Genomic DNA, 20,267 nt, shown 5'->3' with positions numbered 1-20,267 from the left:
ATCTCCGTAAGTCAGAAGACTAGCATGTGGTTATGGGATAGAATCGATGCAGTGAGGCATATCAGAGACCAATGACAGTTATTCATGCCTAAGAATTTGAAGATGGTCATTGATTGCATCATCTCCAAGAACACTGAAATTCACAGAGGAGGAGAAAGTCGAAGTAGGAGAGGGTACACTGAGAGTCAGATACCCATGGCCTCATTACATAAGTTCAGCAACAAGGAAGGGTAGAATGTGTACTACATATAAACGCATGGATTTCAGTTGGGGAAGAGGTTTTGCAAGCTTGACTCAGAGATGGTCTGGAAGCCCTAAAGTGGAAAAGAAAACAGAAAGAGGACAAAGTACATGCATCTTGAAAAAATTGGTTAATGGATTATTTTAAGGAAGTTACAGTTTGGGGCATCTGGGGGCTCAGTCAGTTAAGTGTCTGCCTTTGGCTTAGGTCATGAGCACAGGGTCCCTGCTCAGAGGGGAGTCTGCTTCTCCCTCTCCCTCTGCTGCTTCCCTGCTTATGCTCTCTTTCTCTGTCAAATAAATACAATATTTTTAAAAAAAGGGAAGTTACAGTCTTATGATAATGTGTCTGGAGTAATAAGTTTAAATTAATTTTGTGTTTAAATTTGCATATTCATTGGTAAATATTAGATATAAAATTAAAATTTTTGATTATGGTAAAAATTATAATAGTTATAGTATACTTGGCTATATTTCACATATGTACATATATATTTATCTTGAAAATAATGCTTGTTGATCAGTATTTTGTTTTCATTTTACAAATAAGGAAAGCGGAAAACTCTGGAGTGATTATTTGTCTTTTAAATCACACTCAGTTTTTGAGTACGTCTCTGAAACACAACACAAATAAACAAGTAAATTTAAAATTATTAAAAGTAGGAAGCAGGGACACTTGGGAGGCTCAGTCATTAAGCATCTGACTTTGGCTCAGGTCATGATCCCAGGGTCCTGGGATCAAGCCCTGCATCGGGCTCCCTGCTCAGTGGGAAGCCTGCTTCTCCCTCTCATACTCTTCCTGCTTGTGTTCCTTCTCTCACTGTGTCTCTCTGTCAAATAAATAAATAAAATCTTAAAAAAAAAAAAAAGTAGGAAGCAAATAGTTACAGTGCACTCTGTGCTGAAACTCTCACTTTTCACATCTGTAACCAGATTTAAAATTGTGTTCTTAATTTTGTTATCAGTATTTTTGGTGTGTATTTAAATATGTCATGTCTTCATGTACATACCCAACATTGATCAGTCACATCTTTGATACGGGTTTCGGTCTTAAATCATGTGTTTGCTGAAAATTGAATAGATTCAAAATTGAACTTGAAAATCCTTTAAATTGCTTCTAAGTGTAGTGCCTGTTGGCTTGTTTATCATTCACTGTTTAACTTGATATATTCAGCTACCTGTACTTGGGAGAGAGAGGGGAGATTTCAAAGAATGTTGATGATCGGGCAACCATCATCAACGCCCGTTTTCTGAAATGAGATCTTTGAGATTCAAAGAGGATTAAGCCCATTCAAAGAAATAGAAATTCAAAGTAGAATAATTATTGACAACGTACATATGATAGTAGTTTTATATTTTTGGAAAAACATCCAGTAAACATGATTTTTTAAAACCATGTATCTCATTTTTTGACAATCTGCTCACAGTGTACTGTGAAAAATCATAAAAGAAAATACATGGTTCTGAGCTGTACTTGAAAATTCTGTACCCAAACTTGCATTCAGTGATTATTTGCTTCAGGAAAGGTCTTGATGCCAGAAGGACCAAGGTCCCAAGACCTGGCTTTGTGTGTGACAGAATTCAAGAGCAAGACATTTAGAGAAAGGGACAAAGATTTATTAAGTATAGAAATAAGAAAGTGACTTCACAGAGTAGTGGTCTCTCTGAGGTAGGAAAGAACGTTAGGGTTCGAAGCTCATAGCCAAGAATTCTTGAGACATCTTTGGTGCAAAAAGGTGGTTGTATTAAAGCATGGGGACAGGCCCCGGGGGTAGAAAGAGCTGCACCGGGGTCATGAGTAGCGGCCCATTATATACTTTCAAGTTCGGAGGGGGTTAGGGAGAGCGTTAAGTCTCTAAGGAATTTTGGAAGCAAGGTTTCCAGGACCTTGAACAGGCTAGCTATTGTTGGGAAAAGGTCATTTATTACCAACTATAAACCTTTTAGTCCTGAGACCCTTCAGATATATATTGGTGGGCCATATGCTTGGGGGATGATTACCAACCTGTATCTTGGGGGGGGGAGGGGGGTGGTTAGAGATCAAGGAAGTTTCCAAAGGAATTTTTATATGTTAAAGTAGACTTACAGGATCGTGGTGGGGAGGGGGCGGTTTGGGCTAAGATTGCCTTTTGCTCTTAGCAAAGTGTTAACATTGAGGCCCTGAGTCCCTAGAGGAAGATCACTTGGCCTGTTTCAAGGACTTGTCAGTGGGCTGTAGGTAGTAAGGAAATTTAATAATTTGTCTTCTGCCTTTGTTTCCCACATCATCTCCTCCCAGATGGGGGAAGAGGACCCCCGTTTGCTTCTAATGAAGGGTTTTATAAGTTTTTTAAAGTTAGCTAACCATATAGGGAGGGGCTTACTCTTCAACTTTGGGCTTATTACATTGGACAGTTCATTTTCCCATTTTCTTGGTGATGTGGTTTTGGAATATAGGTGAGGTTTGGTGGGGTGAGGTCTGGAGCCAATGGCCAAGAAAGAATTCTTGAGATGTCTTTGGTACAAAATGGTGGTTTTATTAAAGCACAGGAACAGGATCCCTGGGCAGAAAGAACTGCATTGGAAGTGTGAGGAGTGACTGATTCTATACTTGCGAGTTGAGGGAGGTGAGGAAAAGGGACGTTTTCAAAAGAACTTTCATATGCTAAAGAGGACTTACAGGATACCAGAGGCTTTGCCATTGTCAAGTTAAGGTTGTTTTTCCCTCTAGCAAGGCATTAACATAAAGAGAGTTGGGAGCATCCTGGAAGAACGCCACACATGTCCCACCCAGGAGTGGGTGGGCGGGGGGGTGGGGGGAGATGTTGTGGGGTGAGGTTGCAGGGTGTTAGCCTGGCTTTGTCTTCAGCTAGCCTTCTGCTCCCTCATCACCGGGGTTGTGGAATTACCCACAAAGGACAGTTTTAAGAACATTCAGCCTTTGTGGCTTTTACTGCCAGAGGGAGTGGGGTCTGGTGGTCTTCCGTGAGTTAGATCTTGTCATTCTTTTATGACCTGTTTTTTTTTTTTTTTCTTTTTTTCTTTATGACCTGACTTTAGGTTCAGGGTCAGGCTAAAACCGAAATGGCTTTAATCAGTTCGGTCAACTTGTTTCCCGAGCGTCCCTTCCCTCCTGCCTCAGTGTATTTTATTATAAATTTTATTATTTTTTTAAGATTTTATTTATTTGACGGAGAGAGACACAGCGAGAGAGGGAACACAAGCAGGGGGAGTGGGAGAGGGAGAAGCAGGCTTCCCGCCGAGCAGGGAGCCCGATGCGGGGCTCGATCCCAGGGCCCTGGGACCATGACCTGACCTGAAGGCAGACGCTTAACGACTGAGGCACCCGGGTGCCCGTGCCTCGGTGTATTTTTAAAATGCAACTTAACCTGTTAAGAATAAAATACAGCTACCCTGTAGTTATCTTAATTTAATAAATTAGGAATAGTAGAAAGTGAAATTCCTTGCTTATTGAAATTGAAAGTTCATCAGTAAGAACTGTGCAAAGAAACTTAATGTACCAAGCAGTCACGGTGATTTTATTATAACCGTCATTTGTTTTCTAAATGTGATTGCATTGTGGTATGGGGTTTATTTTAAAATACAAAGGTTTGTTTGAGAAAGACAAATACCACATGATTTCAGTCGTGTAGAACCTAAAAAAACAAAGCAAACAAAAAGCAGAATGAGACCTATAAATACAGAGAACAAACTGACAGTTTCCAGGGGGGAGGGGAGAAGGGGTGGGGCAGATGGGTGAAGGGGAGTGGGAGACAGGGGCTTCTAGTTATGGAATGAAAAAGTAACAGGAATATCGTCAAGGTTATTGCAATGGAACTATATGGTGACAGATGGTCGATACACTTGTGAGCACAGAATAACGTATAGAGATGTTGAATCACTGTGTTGTGCACCTGAAACTAATGTAACATTGTGTGCCAACTATACTCAAATTATAAAAAATTAAAAAATTTTTTGAAAAGCACAGTCCTGGGGGCTCAGTCAGCTAAGCATCTGCCTTCAGCTCCGGTCATGATCTCAGGGTCCTGGTATCCAGTCCCAGGTAGGGCTCCTTGCTCCGCGGGAAGCCTGCTTCTCCCTCTCCCTCTGCTCCTCCCCTTGTTTGTGCTCTCTCTCTCTCAAATAAATAGGTAAAATCTTTAAAAGAGAAAAAAAAGAAAAAAGAAAATCACAGGCCTGGATGTTAGTTGTAAATACTTGGAAGTGGGGAGAAGGGGGTGATGTGGCCAACTGGACTTAGATTCTAGAGTTGGAAAGACCAGTCCTGAAGCATGGAGGTAGCTAAGCAGGTAAGATATTTAACTACCAAAGTCTCAACTTCTTTGCAGGTAAAATAGTGAATAATAATGTATATCTCATGGTATTATAGTATAGATGAAATAAAACGATTCAAAATGCCTGTAAAAATTTAAAAATACAAAGATTTAGAATCTCAAAACACAAAATTGAGTTAAAGAATTCAGACAGAAAGGAGAATCTATGGTGTGATCCCATCAACATAAAGTTACAAAATAGGCATAACTAGGGGCGCCTGGGTGGTTCTGTTGGTTGAGCGTCTGCCTTCGGCTCAGGTCATGATCTCAAGGTCCTGGGATCGAGTCCCACATCGGGCTCCCTGCTTGGCGAGGAGCCTGCTTCTCCCTTTCCCACTCCCCCTGCTTGTGTTCTCTCTCTCTCTCTCTGACAAATAAATAAAATCTTAAAAAAAAAAATAAAAAATAGGCATAACCAATTTATTTACTTAGAAATAAACACCGTGGTTTCCTGGGGAGTGGGTATGGCTGAAAGGACATAGAGAACATTCTGGGATGCTGGTAATGCTTTATTTCCTGATGCAGGGGCTAGTCACATGGATGTGTATATTTTGCAAAATTTATTGAGCTGTATACTCATGATTTCTCCATTTTTGTGCACATTTTTTATACCTCACTGTCATTTGCATCAACAGTAAAAAATTTATTTCAGTGGAAACACCCATGCTAATTATAAATTAAAGGATAATATTCAAGCAAATCTTTGACCTCTTTGGCATTAGTCCCAGATTTGGTCCTAGTGTGTAAAAGAAATGTCTTTGATTACTTGATTCAGACTCTGATTTTAATTTTAGTTGGAATTGTGCTTTTAATTTTTTATGCTATCCTTTAAATGAATAAAAACCCTGAGTTCAAAGCTTAAAAGGAAACACTTTGATAACGATTTTGTCTTTGTTCTTCTTCTCCTTTCAGTGATAATGTGATCTAATGTTGAAATCTAATTAATGTCCCTCTAATGTCAAAACTAAGCTCTGCCGTTCTGTGAAATGTACAGACTCTCTCCGGAGATGAGCTGGTAGCTGGAGCTCGTCCTAGTCTAAAGCTGAGAATTTTGACTTCCTAGAAAATTCAAGAAATATTTTACCCCAAAGTGAAATATCTGTTTGTTTTTTAATTTTAAATTACCTTGTTTACCAGGTGGTTAGAGTTATCCTGAAATGTTTTCCATGGTTAAACACATAATTAGAATTTGAAGCTGAAGTATCAAGCTCATGGTAAACCCTAATAAACATTCACTGTTATTTACTATTATTATCATTATATTTATCCCAACTTTACCACTTACTGTGTAGCCCTTGACTGTTGAAATTTAGTTAGAATTCACACTTCAATTTCTGAATCCCATTAGCCTCATTTCGAGTGTTGAGTAGCCATATATGGCTACTGCTGTGTTGTACAGAACACAGAGCATTTCCTTCAGCACAGAAAATTCTGTTGGGTAGCACTAATTTATGTAGTTGGAATTATACATTTCTCAGAGTTTTTACTAAAGAAGATAATGTTTTATAGAATCCTTAGCATTGTAATGGCAAATCAAAAATGCTTGATACAGGGCGCCTGGGTGGCTCAGTCGGTTAAGCGTCTGCCTTCGGCTCAGGTCATGATCCTGGAGTCCCAGGATCGAGTCCCACATCGGGCTCCTGGCTCAGCGGGGAGTCTGCTTCTCCCTCTGACCCTCACCCTACTCGTGTTCTCTCTCTCTCTCTCTCTCTCTCTTTCTCAAATAAATAAATAAAATCTTTAAAAAAATGCTTGGTACATGATATTTAATATCTTTGGTAAAAATAAGAATAACCAAACAATGAAAATAATAATATAAAACTTACATATCTAGTATCATGAATAAGGTGTATGTAGCCTTGTGTAAATTCACTGAGACTCTCATACTTATCATTCCTCTTCCAAATATTCCACTATGAAATAATTCTCAGACTGGCATTCTGAAAAATCTCTGAAGTAGAAGCTATAGAGCCAGGCTAATAGATTATACTCCCAGCTTCATTAAAAAAATAAATAAAAAATAAAAAACCAAAAACCAACAACAACATTCTAAACAACTATTTCCCTATTTAAATGCTAAATGTTAAGAAACCTTAACATGTAGATCATAAGTACCCACAATTAGGAACAAGTCTGGTTAATTGGGATATAGAATGATTAAAAAGGAACCTGGATTAAAAAAAAAAAAAGGAACCTGGATTAGTATTCTATTCTCTAATTATGATATGGCATCAAATAATTAGGATCTCTCTATACAGCCCTAGATTTATTGGCTAAGAGCTCTTAACTTTTCTCTCACTGTCATTTGAGCTCTTTTAGTGCCTTATTTTATTTTTTCCCCTTCTGGAAATAGGTTAGCTCAAAACGACTATCACATGCTATGCCTGTTACACAAGACAATGGCTAGGTAAACAATCAGTACCATCCTCAAACCAATTTGGATCACAGCCCAGAGTTGAACCCATTAGACATGCCAATCAAAACACTTAATTCACCAGGCTGGACTGGGTTATAACAGAGTCTGTGTCCTTCCTATTCACAGTTGGGTAGTTATTATCATTCTAATAACAACCATTCATCCCTGTGGACACAAAGGCTGTTAATCTACATAACGATACCCAGAACAATAGACTTATAGGAGGGTTGTATTGTGTTATTACAAAAGAATATCAGTCTTACAAACAGATAAGCCCTTGAATATAGGTTGTTTTTTTTTTCCTGCTTATTTATACCCTGTGTTTTTTCCCTCCTAGGCTACTGACAAAGATACTGGCAATTACAGCGCCATGGCTTACCGACTCATCATTCCACCCATTAAAGAGGGAAAAGAAGGATTTGTAGTGGAAACGTATACGGGCCTCATCAAAACCGCTATGCTCTTCCACAACATGAGAAGGTCCTACTTCAAGTTCCAAGTCATCGCAACTGACAACTATGGGCAGGGACTGAGTGGCAAAGCGGATGTCCTGGTAAGTAGATAGACATCTGGATTAGGGGAAGTGCGTGCACCTGCTAGTCTGTGGCCAGTGTTTCCAACTCACGGAACTTTTACATTTATTTTCATCCAGATTGTTAGTAGCCACTGGTTTGGGATATGAAAGGTATAGCTTTAAGGCTGTGTATTTTTTTTGACATTTGGGAAATACATCATAATATGTTTTCATATATGGCTGCGACAACATTTCCACAAGTGTTGGATTTCCATTTGGTCTGTAGATTGCATTTTTTTTTAAGATTTTATTTATTTATTTATTTGCTAGAGATAGGAGAGCAGGATCACAAGCAGAGGGAATGGGAGAGGGAGAAGCAGGCTTCCCGCCGATCAGGGAGACCGACGTGGGGCTCGATCCCAGGACCCTGAGATTATGACCTGAGCTGAAGGCAGATGCTTAATGACTGAGCCACCCAGGCGCCCTTGTAGATTGCATTTTTAGTATAGAATTGGCTGGAACCAGTTTTAAAATGCTTTGCCGTGTGCTGTAGAAATTCAAATGGATGGAATTTTTATTACTGTTTAAATTCCTTTCAGACCTTTTGTAATTTAGAAAATGAAAGGAAATGTTTTGGAGCAAATTTACATTCCAATAGATGTCATTTCCTTCTTTTACCAAGCAAGATCCCCAGTGGTGGCATCTATGATCCTTGACTCAGTTATATTTGGCTTCAGTGGAGAATACCACTTTTTCTCATCTTTGTCTTAGGTGGCACACATTCTCCATGGTAGGGTATTCCCAAGGGCAGTTTGATATTACTGTTTGTTCAAGATATTCAACACCAATGCTTCTGTACTATGGGATTTCTGCCAACTTGGAAGCGTGGATCGTTTGGACTTTGATGAATCTAGTAAACATTATAATTTATAATTATTACTGGAAATACTTGTCACAGGAAGACAGAATCAAGTATAATTTTCTTTTGCTGTTTACATCTTAGGGGGTCTTCGTTTTCACAGTTCCCCGCAGTTCTCTGAACCAGTTTAACCTTCTTATATATGTAGATATCACAGATCACATGTTTTTCTTCTTATATACATAATGTTGCTATTTCCCTTCCTCTTATTTCAGGACTGCACAATGTGGTGCCGTCAGGATAGATTAAAAGGTCACTACACTAAGGATAATTAAAGTACTACAATAACAGGGACACCTGGGTGGCTCAGTTGGTTAAATGTCTGCCTTTGGCTCAGGTCATGATCTCAGGGTCCTGGATGGAGCCCTGCATTGGGCCCCTGCTCAGCGGAAAGTCTGCTTCTCCCCCTGCTTCTCCCCACTGTTCATGCTCGTTCACTCTCTCCCAAATAAGTAAATAAAATCTTAAATATACTACAATAACATAAGTAAGATATAACTATATAAATTATCTGGTTAATATGTACATGAGCAGTGTGAAGTTTATGGGTTTCTTATTTGGACTCTGTAAACTGTTGTGTGGAAATTTAAAAGTGTACCTTTAAAATTACCCAAAATAAATGTAGGAAGAGTTATTTCGAAGTAATCATAACGTGATATATTTATAAACCATTTATAAACACACACACACACACACACACACACATATACATATATGGAAAACTTCCCAGCAAAACAATTTTTATGGTAAGATCGGAAATCCTTTCAGTCAAGAGAAGGGAGGTGTGGGGGGGAATAAGACTTGGACGTAGAGGTTCTTTCCTGGAAGTTAAGTCATTGCGGAAGACGACCTTCTATAGTCAGAAGGCCTTCAATGACCTCATTTCTACTATTCTCCATCTAACTCATTCAGACCCAGTAATATTAGCCAATTTGCTGATTTCCAAACAGCCAGACATGTCCTCACTTTAGAGATTTTGCAGTACTGCTGTCTAGAATTTTATTTCCCCAGATGTGTTCTTGACTAGCTCCCTCATCTCGTCCAAGTACTTGCAAGGATGTATTTCCCAGGAAGCCCACTCCGACCATCCAGTTGAGCACTGCAGCCCTACCATGTCACTTCCACCTCTTTACTCTTTGGTCTTTACAGTGGACTTACCATATTCATGTTCATATTTTCCCCATGCAAACTCCATGACGAGAGTTTTTTTGTTTTTACTTATTTTATTCCCTGAGGTATCTCAAGTGCCCAGAGTGATTCCTGACATACAGCAGGCACTGAATGCCTATTCAGTGGATGAATGGCCTCTCTCTTACAGTGTAGGTCAGCGGCTCTCGACGTGTGGACCATGGAACACTGAGGATCCCCCAAATCATTTCAGGGTTCAGTAGGGTCAGACCTTTTTTAGTGAGAATGTTAGGACATTGTTTGACTTTTTACGATATTGTATTTGAATCACTATATCCTTCATAGTCATACACAAAGAGAAAGGGGGAAAAAAAAAAAAAAGCCTGAAGGCTGCCCTCACTCATAAGCGGTAAAACGTACTAGTTTTAGCAAATTGCCACTCTTGAGTAAACACCTTTTCAGTATTTTCTGAAATGAAATGGGAAGTATGCAAAAAGCATTTCTGCTGTGAAAGGAAGTATAATGGTAGTCTCAAGGAAAAGCTCTGTGCAAGCTGAATTTGCTGGTTTTTTTTTTTTTTAAGGAATAGCTTTTATTTGAAAAAAATGAGATAAAATATGGTTATTTAAACTTGAATATTTGCTAGACATTTACACAAAAACGAACAAAGTGAGACAGCCAATTTAAGGAAAACAACTGACAGTATTTGCTGCTAATGATAACATCTAAAAGCACAAATTAGAATATTGGAAACTTGTATTCACTCACCACTGGGATCTTGACAGCTTCCCATTACTTAAACACCATGAGATCAGCGGTCATATTAAAGAATGTGATTTTTTTCTTGATATTGCATAATGTAATGTGTCCGTATTTGAAAAATCTGCATTATTCAATGAACCAGTATTTTTCAAATGACCAATGCATGATGTGAAAACATCACTGTGGATAAAGACCCATTCAAAATGCAAGACAGAGAAATGCGTTTTAACGTAACTAAATACAGTTTTCAATTTCATGTCAAAACTAATCTCCGACTCCTGCTTGAGTTTGGGTGTAGTGCCAAAGATTGTACAGAGCTATCTAAAAAAGATTATTCAGCTGTTCTTCCTTTTCAAGAGAAGTGAGATTGCACCGGAGGCCAGTCAGGAGAGACAGTGCCCAGTCTAAGCAAGAGATGGTGAGAGTCTCTAGAACTTTGCTGCCCAGAGTGTGAGTTATTTGTACTGTGTGGCTACTGAGCACTTGCCTTTGCGACTTTGTCACACTGAGATGTATCATAAGGATAAAATGCACACTGGGTTTCAAAGACTTGGTATAAAAAAATGCAAAATGTCTCCTTAATAAGTGGTTTGGTATTCATTTGTGAGAATGATAATATAGTAATATATTGGGTTAAGTGTATTATTAAATGACCTTGACTATTTTTTTTTTTTTATCTTTCTATTGTGGATACCAGAACATTTAAAATTACGTATCTGGTGTGTATGTGTGGCTTACATTAGTTTTTTTTATTGGACAGCACTGTCTAAACTATATGGGAACGAGTGGAAAGGAAGAAAAAAGGAAAGCTAAGAAATTTATGAAGAAGGATTAAAAGGACTTAGAAATAATAGAATATGTAAAATAGGAAACTCTCTGATTTTAGAACGTTGTGCTTCACAGACGTTACTTTTCCTTCTTTAGACTGTCGCTTGTCCTTTTGATCGATTACAGAGATTGATCCCAAAATGATAGAAATATGTTTTTTAAAAGTCTTTATAAGTAGAATTTTATAAGCACAATTATGGTTGGTATAATAAACTGATGTGTAGTTCCAGAAATATTTGCATAAAGACTGTACTAGAAAAGTAACAAAATCTAGGAATCTTAAGCATTTAAATATCTTTATTATAGATGATAGATGAAGCCAAGATTCAGGGATGTAGCATTTCTTTGAAAGATCAAAACTTAAACTATATTAGCTTATTTTCTTGGTAGGCATAGTGAAAAATGTATGTGTTCTCCATAAATCATAATTATACTTGAAGGAGATTTAAAACTTTTAAAATAACTATTTATAGGTTAGTCTGAGACAAATACTTTTGGAGTTACATGCAATCTGAATTTTGTTACTTTACCAGAATTATAAGTACATTATTTTTTATCTTAATACAAAAGTATGTGTTCAAAAGTTAAGATCAAAAAATCTTTTTGGTAAATTGTAAGCTTAATATGTATATATTCTGGAGGAAGTTAAATCTTTTTTTTAAGATTTTATTTATTTATTGGACAGAGAGAGAGAGAGCACAAGAAAGGGGGGAGAGGCAGACTCCCTGCTGAGCAGGAAGCCTGACACTGGGCTCAATCCCAGGACCTTGGGGTCATGACCTGAGCTAAGGCAGATGCTTAACCGATTGAACCACCCAGGCGCCCCTGGAGGATCTTAAATCTTAATTCATTTTGTTAGTTCAGTCAGAATTTAACCCCAAAACTCATTAGCAAATTAAAAATTCCCTTGAGTAAGTTCTTTATTCTTCTGAATAAAGAGAAATTACCAGCTGTCCTTAAAAGGCAAATGATAGAGTTATTACTATCATCAAGGCAAAATTTTGCTCCCAAATAGAGTCCCTAGCACATGAATTGATTTTTTTCCAAAAGATTATTTGTAAATGAGCTTCTAAAACTTCAAAACATAATTATACAAAAGGAAATCCTACCACTTTCCCTGCACCCACATATAACATTCTAGTTTTTCGTTGCCCTACAACTACTAAGAATCTAACACTCATACATAATAGAGCCCTGGGTGTTTGTCATGGTAGGCTGATTTTGTAACAAAAAACTCCAAAACATTTCAGGGGCTTAACCTAACAAATTTTATTTTTCTCTCTTGGGCCACACCAAGAGTGTACTTGGTTGGTTCATATTCTTTTCTTTTTTTTTTTTCAAGATTTTATTTTTATTTATTTGACAGAGAGAGACACACAGAGAGAGAGGGAACACAGCAGGGGGAGTGGGAGAGGGAGAAGCAGGCTTCCTGCGGATCAGGGAACCCGATGCGGGGCTCGAACCCAGGACCCTGGGATCATGACCTGAGCTGAAGAAAGACGCTTAACGGCTGGGCCACCCAGGCGCCCCGGTTGGTTGGTATTCTTGACAGCATTCCAGAAAATGGAGATTTAGGGACTCAAGCTCCTTCCACCTTGTGTCTTTGCCCTTCTTTAGGGTTTCTTTATTCAGACTGAGACCGGGAAAGAAAGGGAACCCATAAAAAAAGACAAAGTTACACAAAAAGCATATTAATCCCTTTTTCTAATAAAGTCAGTTTTGTTTTGTTTTGTTCTGCTTTGGTAAAGCCACAGTCAGGATCCATGTCCATGTTTGTGGGACGTTTGGACGTATGGTCCCAGATGCCGATAATGCGTTAGTGGTACAGGATTGGAACTGCTGGTGTGAACTGTTTGCTCCTAGGTGGTAGTCAGACCCCTGACTTAATATAGTCTGTACACATGAATTATGAGACTTACACATGGTTTGAAAGATTTCCATTTAGTTGAAATATTTCATATAATATTTTGGATTTCTTCTCTTGAAAAATAGAAAGATCCAGCAAATCTGGACCTTTTCTCCCACATGGCAATATTCATTAGGGATGAAAAACCTCTTTATTAGTTTTCTTATTTAAAAAGTGGGATGAGGGTGCTCCTGGGTGGCTCAGTCAGTCAAACATCCAGCTGTTGATTTCAGCTCAGGTCATGATCTCAGGGTCATGGGATGGAGCCTTTGCATCAGGCTCCTCGCTCAGTGTGGAGTCTGCTTGAGATTCTCTCCCTCTCCCTATGCCCGTCTTCTGCTCATCTCTCTTTCTAAAATAAGTAAGTGAATCTTCAATTAAATAAAAATAAAAAGTGGAATGATAGTCAGAACTACCTGATATGGTCATATTTGGAGTTAAATGAGTGAAAACCTATGGAGTATTGAGGGAAAAAAGTAAATGATAGGTCATACACACTATTACATAAATACTGCTTTTTTTTCATTTTTCTGAATAAGATCACAGAAGGAATTCCATAAATGTTAGCGGAATAGAAATGATTTGTAAAAAGCTGCTAAATTAGCTCATTTTAGTCCCATACGTAAATGTGTATGTATCTGTCTCTTTACTCACACAAACGTAGAATTGGCTCAAGCAGACATGAAGACTATATATGACGATCCTGTAGAATGAATTATTTGAGCTGGTCATATCTCTGCTTCTTAGTCACACTGGATAACTGATCTCTCGAGATTTGTAAAACATGTGTTTTCCATTATCCCGAGTGTTCTTCAATAACCCAATTAGAAAAATAAACACACCTTCTTTCATACCTTAGAAAATGACCAACAAAACAAACACAAACCAACCACACTGGACGTCTAAGTAAGTTAGACTTACTTCTAAGTAAATAGTGATAGTGCATCAGTCTCCACCTGCCCCAACATGTAGTGGTGCTTGTGTATCTGAAGATACCATTCATTCCCACATTACAAATGGGAAACCACTGGGTCCCTGCATCTATGTATGGTAGGGAAGAAATGGAAGCGTTGCGTTTTGGTTGTAGAAGTGCTGGGGAGAAATCAGAGAGGGAAAAGAACCATGAGAGACACTGGACCCAGGGAAACAAGTTGAGGGTTTCAGAGGGGAGGGGAGTGGGGGGAGGAGGTAGCCGGTTGATGGGTATTAAGGAGGGCACGTGATATGATGAGAGCACTGGGTGTTATATGCAACTGGTGAACCATTGAACACTACATCAAAAACTAATGTTGTACTATACATTGGCTAACTGAACAAAATTAAAAAAGAAAAAAATGCTGGTGAGTTCTGAACAGGCTCTGGTTTCCTCCCTGCAGGTTTCCGTGGTCAATCAGCTGGACATGCAGGTCATTGTTTCCAACGTGCCCCCGACTCTGGTGGAAAAGAAGATAGAAGATCTCACAGAGTAATGGATTTTTGTTTACTTACATATTTATTTTCAGTTGGCTATAATTTTATTGAATGAGGTCCTTTTAATCATTACAGGGTTCAGATTAAACATATATTATAAAATACCATCTTAATAATTCAGGTTACCCTTTTCCTGAAACAGATAGCTTCATCTAATGTACCAGAAGCTTCTGAGAGTGTCTGCAAATAGGTATGGAAATGAGATGTGATAAGATCTTACTCAGGATGCTTTGACTGATGCATCAACATAAACTCAAAACACTGCATATAAGAAACAAATCCTAACATTCATTATTAGAGTATATATCTTGATTTTGTGGTCCCAAATTATTCAAAAAGCTCATCTCAGTGATCCAGCTAGTCCAGGGAATGCTATTTCTCAAAGTGATGTATCTAGGTGGCTCACACTTACTCTTTCAAAAACCCTGAAGACTAATTTTAAACAATACATGTTTTGGATTCTTCCAGAATAAATGCCACAGTGTACCCTTTGATCGCTGTACACCGAACACATCACTTTTGACTCAGAAAGTTGTGACTATTGATGTGAAGCTGCACATCTCTAATAATATTCTGAATGCTATCGAGGATTATTACAATGCCTTTCTAGTTCACTCTGAGTGACCCGAACCTAGCCTGACATCATTTCATAATTTTCATATGGGCACATACTTGTTATTCTGTGTCCCTTGAGTGCAGGCTGACAGATGTCAATTATCACTGCTTCTCTCTAGCAAAGTATCTCTCACTTCCAAGTTGCCAGAAGAAGCTTCAGCTAACAGACAGCTGAACTTTCTGTAATTATGTGTCAAATACAATAGGAAAAGCACTGATGGAATTCTGAGTGCTTCTCCCATAATGAAAACAGGTGTGCTCTGTAACAATTATTTCTTGCAGTTTCACAAACTTAACCTTTGCATGTCATGTACAATGTCGTATGGAGAAGGTGATTCTCAGTGTGCTCAACGTGTATGCTTGGAATATCAGTCATGCAGTGTCGGAATTACTTCTGCAAAAGGGGTTTATACACCTTTAGCCTTTGTCAAAATAATGGCTGATTACACCTGAGAAAATCCAGAATCATGCCTGTCTCTTAGCTACTTTAATGTTCTCTATGGAAGCAGGCTTTCTCTGATGGTACCATCCAGAAGATGGTACAACCATCTTCAACCTCTAGCCCTTCATTATGCTTTATTTTTCTTCACAGAAAAATAAATACTATTTTCATTGCATGTCAATTTCCCACCAAAGTATAAGCTCCGTGAAGATAGGAAAACCATCTTCCATTACTATAATTCTAGGCATATAGTGGGCACCTGATGCATATTATTGAATGAAAATTTTATACAAGCAAAATCATAATTCCCCTTTCTCATAGTGAGACATCATTTATGAAAACTGAAGAAAAATTGACAAAGAAGTATAACTTCACAGCAGTTTATAGGATTTTTTTCGTCTTAAGTGGCAATGAAGATCTGAATGAGAAAAACCAGGCACCTTTCAAGTCTTGAGAGAAAAGTATTCCTGTGAAAGGAGCTTAGAGTTCTGTAACACCGGTTTAGAAACAGGAGCTGGGGCAAATCAGTTCACCCTCCCCAGACTGCCTCACCATTTCTAGTCATCTGTTCACAGAAACTAATAAAGCTAATGTCATGGGGTTGCTGGCAAGAACTAAACAATATTGGCCACGTAGGACAATGGGGATTGCGACTTTTCCAGGGACAACAGATAATCTAAGAAATGAGGTTAGTGACCCCGTCAGGAGGGTAAAGACAGAGACCCCAGTTTTTCCATTCTTTCCAAAGAGGGTTGTTTAGCATGGAGCTCAGAAGATGGATTCAAACAGAAGTTTGAATCTTATTGTAGCCCTGTGACCTCCAGGCAGGAGATTTCACACTTAGGGCTACGCTTGAAAATCGGAATAAGAAGGCCAATCCTCTATTGCTGTTTTGTTGTTTTGTTTTGTTTTGTTTTAAAGATGTTATTTATTTGAGAGAGAGGGAGGGAGAAGAGTGCATGTGCACACAAGTGAGGGGAGGGGCAGATGGAGAGGAGGAAGCGGACTCCCCGTTGAGCAGGGAGCCCAATGGAGAAGATCCCAGGATGCTGAGATCATGACCTGAGCTGAAGGCAGATGCTTAACTGAGCCACCCAGGCGCCCTCTGTGTTGCTTTTTTGAAAGAATTAAATAGAAATTTGCTTGTGTGGTAAGCATAGCAGCACATGCCTGATTCCTTATTGTAGATTTTTAAAAATCTGTGTTAATTTAGAGATTCTTAAGCACAAAAATTTCTGATCCCTTTGAAAAATAGACTTCATTTTTTAGAGTAATTTTATATTCACAGTGAAGTGAAGCAGAAGAATTCCCATTTGCCCCCTTTCCCCATACACATGGCTTCGCTCCCTATCAACGTCTCCCACCAGACTGGTACCTTTGTTACAACCAGCAAACCTATACCGGCACATCGGAATCACCCCAAATTCATAGTTGACATTAGGTTTACTCTCGGTGGTGTCCATTCTGTGGGTTTGAACTAAAGTGTAATGACATCTGTCTATCACGGTAGTATCAATACAGAATGGATCCCCTGCTCTAAAATCCTCTGTCTGCACCTCCCCCCCCTTCTACTCTTCCCCTGGCAACCACTGATCTTTTACTGGCTCCATATGTTTGCCTTTTCCGGACGTCATGTGGCTGGAATCATGCGGTGTGTAGCTTTTCTGATTCCTTTCTGAGCCCTGCTAGTGGTAGTGATAAGGACTGCTGGATCTGATTCGGCTCGAGTCAGCACCAAACACTCCCTGAGCATCCGGGGGAAGAATGGAGATACATAGGTAACCGCGTAGATAATGGAATGATGGTTACAGGAATCTGAAGAGAATAAATAAGCATTTTTTTCTTCTATCTGGAGAGGATAATGCTCTAAATCAGGACTTGGCAAGTTAAAGCACACAGGCTACATTCAGGCTATTATCTCTTTTTGGAAATAAAGTTTTACTTACGCGAGGATTGTCGTGAAAATCGGTAACCTAAAAATACTGTTTTTTTTTTTAATTTTAAGTTACTGTTAATATTTAAAAATTATATTGGAAAGACATGATGCAAAACAATTTAAATAACATTATAAACATTATAAAATGTTTTTAAAATGTGTTATTAGTCTGTTAAATTAATATTTATAAGATTCATATCTGTCCCTCTATAGATAGTGTTCTGACCCACAACCCCCAGCTCTAAGTAAGGAGAGGGTAAGAATTATCAAATAATGTAAGGATGTTAAATAAACGTAGGAGTTCACGGCTGCAGTGGCCAGGCTCACCAGCTCACACATTTCCTGTAGACATTCTCTGATCGCAAGTCACACCATCACTAAAGCCATTTTCTGTATCTCCCACGAGACATCCTCACCCTACAAAATGGAAAACTTGAATTCCATACTATCATCACTTTTATTTCTTCCTTTAGGCGGACTCATAAATGAGGCCAGATCATAATCCATAGTTTTCTCGGTAAGCATGAAATCAGTGCAAACTGGGAGGGTTGATAAAAGAAAAATGTAATGACCGAAGATACTCATTTCATGATGGGGAAGGTTTTGCAGAGGGCGGACAGTATCCTTTGATGGCAAAGAACATAATGCCCTGAAAATAGAAAGCTCCTTTAAAGGGGTGTTGCCATAGTGATGGGAATGATCATTCCCCATTCCCCTGAAACTGACGTAAATGCTCTACTGAAAATTGTTTTATGACTTTTGTCATTTGGAGCTTGTGGAATTAACCAATGCTCCTTTCTGGTGAAACACATTTCTTCTAAATTTTATTAATGCTGAAGCAAATTCCAGTGAGAATCTGGGCCCACAGGTGGCCTTTCGTGTTTATGTTCTGAAGTATTTTAGGTGGAATTTAGGATTTATCTCTTCAGGGGCCTTGTGTTTCTCTTACAAATTTTGCAGTTAAGCAGTGGGATAAATGGCTGGGAGGATAAGGTACGGAAACTCAACTTAGCAGCAAAGCCCCGGCAAGGGTGTCTCCAGAGGAAAGTAGGAGACGTTTGCGTCCGTGTCTCCAATCTCCTACTTCACCGTGGAGCCCAAAGGAGCAAAAGAAGCTTGGGATTCTAAGATTTAAATCTTGAAGAATCGGCAGAAATGGCATTTTTGAAAAGTATACATGAAGGAGTTTTTAGCAGTCCTGCCTTACAGCAGGAATTGGAAATGATCATCGAGGTCATGCAGTTGCTCCAACACTTCTCTTACTTTAAATACGATATGGAAATTCAGTGATAGTAGGACTTTACTGAAGTAGGTATTGACTAGTGGAGAAGGACCCATCTCCATGAAATATTGATACAGCATCTGAAATGTGCCTGCATAACTAACTGATGGCTCCTTGGATTAAGGTTACAAAACATACTTCAGAAATCAGGCCAGGATACATATTTCTAGAAGGAGAATTATGAAGTCTCTTGGGAAGAGAACTATGAAATGGTAAACAGTAAGTACTAGCACTTACATTTTCTCACATCAGTGGAATAAAGACTGGCCTTGAGGGGAAAGGCCCGATGGAAAGGTAAATCAATAAACACCTTAGCTTTGATCATTCTTACCCTCTCCTTACTCAGAGCTGGGGGTGGGCAGTCAGGACACCACCTCTAAAGGGGCAGCTATGAATCTTATAAATACTAATGTTACTAGACGAATAATATATTTTAAAACAATTTTTATAATGTTTATAATGTTATTTAAATTGTTTTAGTACATTATCTCTTATAATTTTTAAGGTTAACAGTAATTTAAAATTTGAAAATAATGCTTTTAAATTACTGATTTTAATGACAATACTTATGTAAGTAAAACTTTATCTCCAAAAACAGAAAATAGCCTGAATTGAGCCCTGTGTATTTTAACTTGCCAAGTCCTAATTTAGAGTGTTATATTCTCCAAATGGGGGGGGGAAGCTTATTTATTCTATTCAGATTCCTATACGAAAATACTTTGGGGGAAAATCTCATGTAAAATTCCTAAATGATGTATTAGCTGCCCCCCCCCCCCACCCAGGAAGCCCATTCCCTTTGAATTCAGAGGACCCCAGGCTCAAGTCCCTGGCCCATCAGTGACCAGCTGGGAGGTCTCAGGCTTGTCAATTAAACTTTTTAAGTCCTAATATCCATATGTGAAGCTGGAAATGTATTTGTTAAATAAAATGTAGTTACTGGTTATAAGCACAGGAGACATGGCAGTGAACAAAGCAAAGTCCCTGTTCCCATGGAGCTTACATTCTGTTGGGGGAAAACAGGAAGAAAAATATATAACATATGTTATTTATATATACCTATTATATATATATATATATATATATAAAAGGGCAATATATAATATATATATGAGGGCAATAAAGACAAATACAAGCAGTGAAGTGATGGAAGAAAGGTACTATTTCATATAGGATGACCAAGGAAAGCCCTCTGATAAGCTGAAAACCAAGCAGAAAGGAATTCAGGGAGAGAGCCATGTGGCTACTGTGATGGAGGTGGGGGGGTGAGGTGGGGGGCATGGAGGCTGTTCTCTCAGAGAGGACACTGCTGGTGTGAAAACCCAGCTGTTGGAGCGTGCTTGTCCTATCAAGATAGGAAATGTGTATATAGAATCTCACAGGCCACTTGGAGGATTTAACATCTTCCTCTGCATAAGATACAAAGTCCTTAGAACTGATTGTCCACTAGATAGCCCCTAGGCAGCTGAGTGCTTGAAATGTGTGGCAGGTCCAAATGG

General features: G+C 38.7%; 1 protein-coding gene across 17 annotated transcripts in view; it reads left to right on the top strand.

Annotated features, from left to right (window-relative positions):
- PCDH15 (protocadherin related 15) overlaps positions 1-20,267 on the top strand; it is a 781,344-nt gene that overhangs the window by 710,112 nt on the left and 50,965 nt on the right. For all 17 annotated transcript variants that reach the window (XM_088020022.1, XM_088020021.1, XM_088020020.1 and 14 more), the window contains 2 exons: positions 7,307-7,522; positions 14,403-14,491. In XM_088020022.1, coding sequence (XP_087876148.1) covers positions 7,307-7,522; positions 14,403-14,491 — 305 coding nt within the window. The remainder of the gene's footprint in view (positions 1-7,306; positions 7,523-14,402; positions 14,492-20,267) is intronic.

The sequence above is a fragment of the Eumetopias jubatus genome, unplaced genomic scaffold (genome assembly GCF_037043125.1).
Source record: "Eumetopias jubatus isolate StellerSeaLion01/CBP00866 unplaced genomic scaffold, mEumJub1_p1.0 scaffold_17, whole genome shotgun sequence".
Lineage (NCBI taxonomy): Eukaryota > Metazoa > Chordata > Mammalia > Carnivora > Otariidae > Eumetopias > Eumetopias jubatus.
The sequence above is the reverse complement of the archived record's forward strand: the minus strand, read 5'-3'. Positions and strand labels throughout refer to the sequence as shown.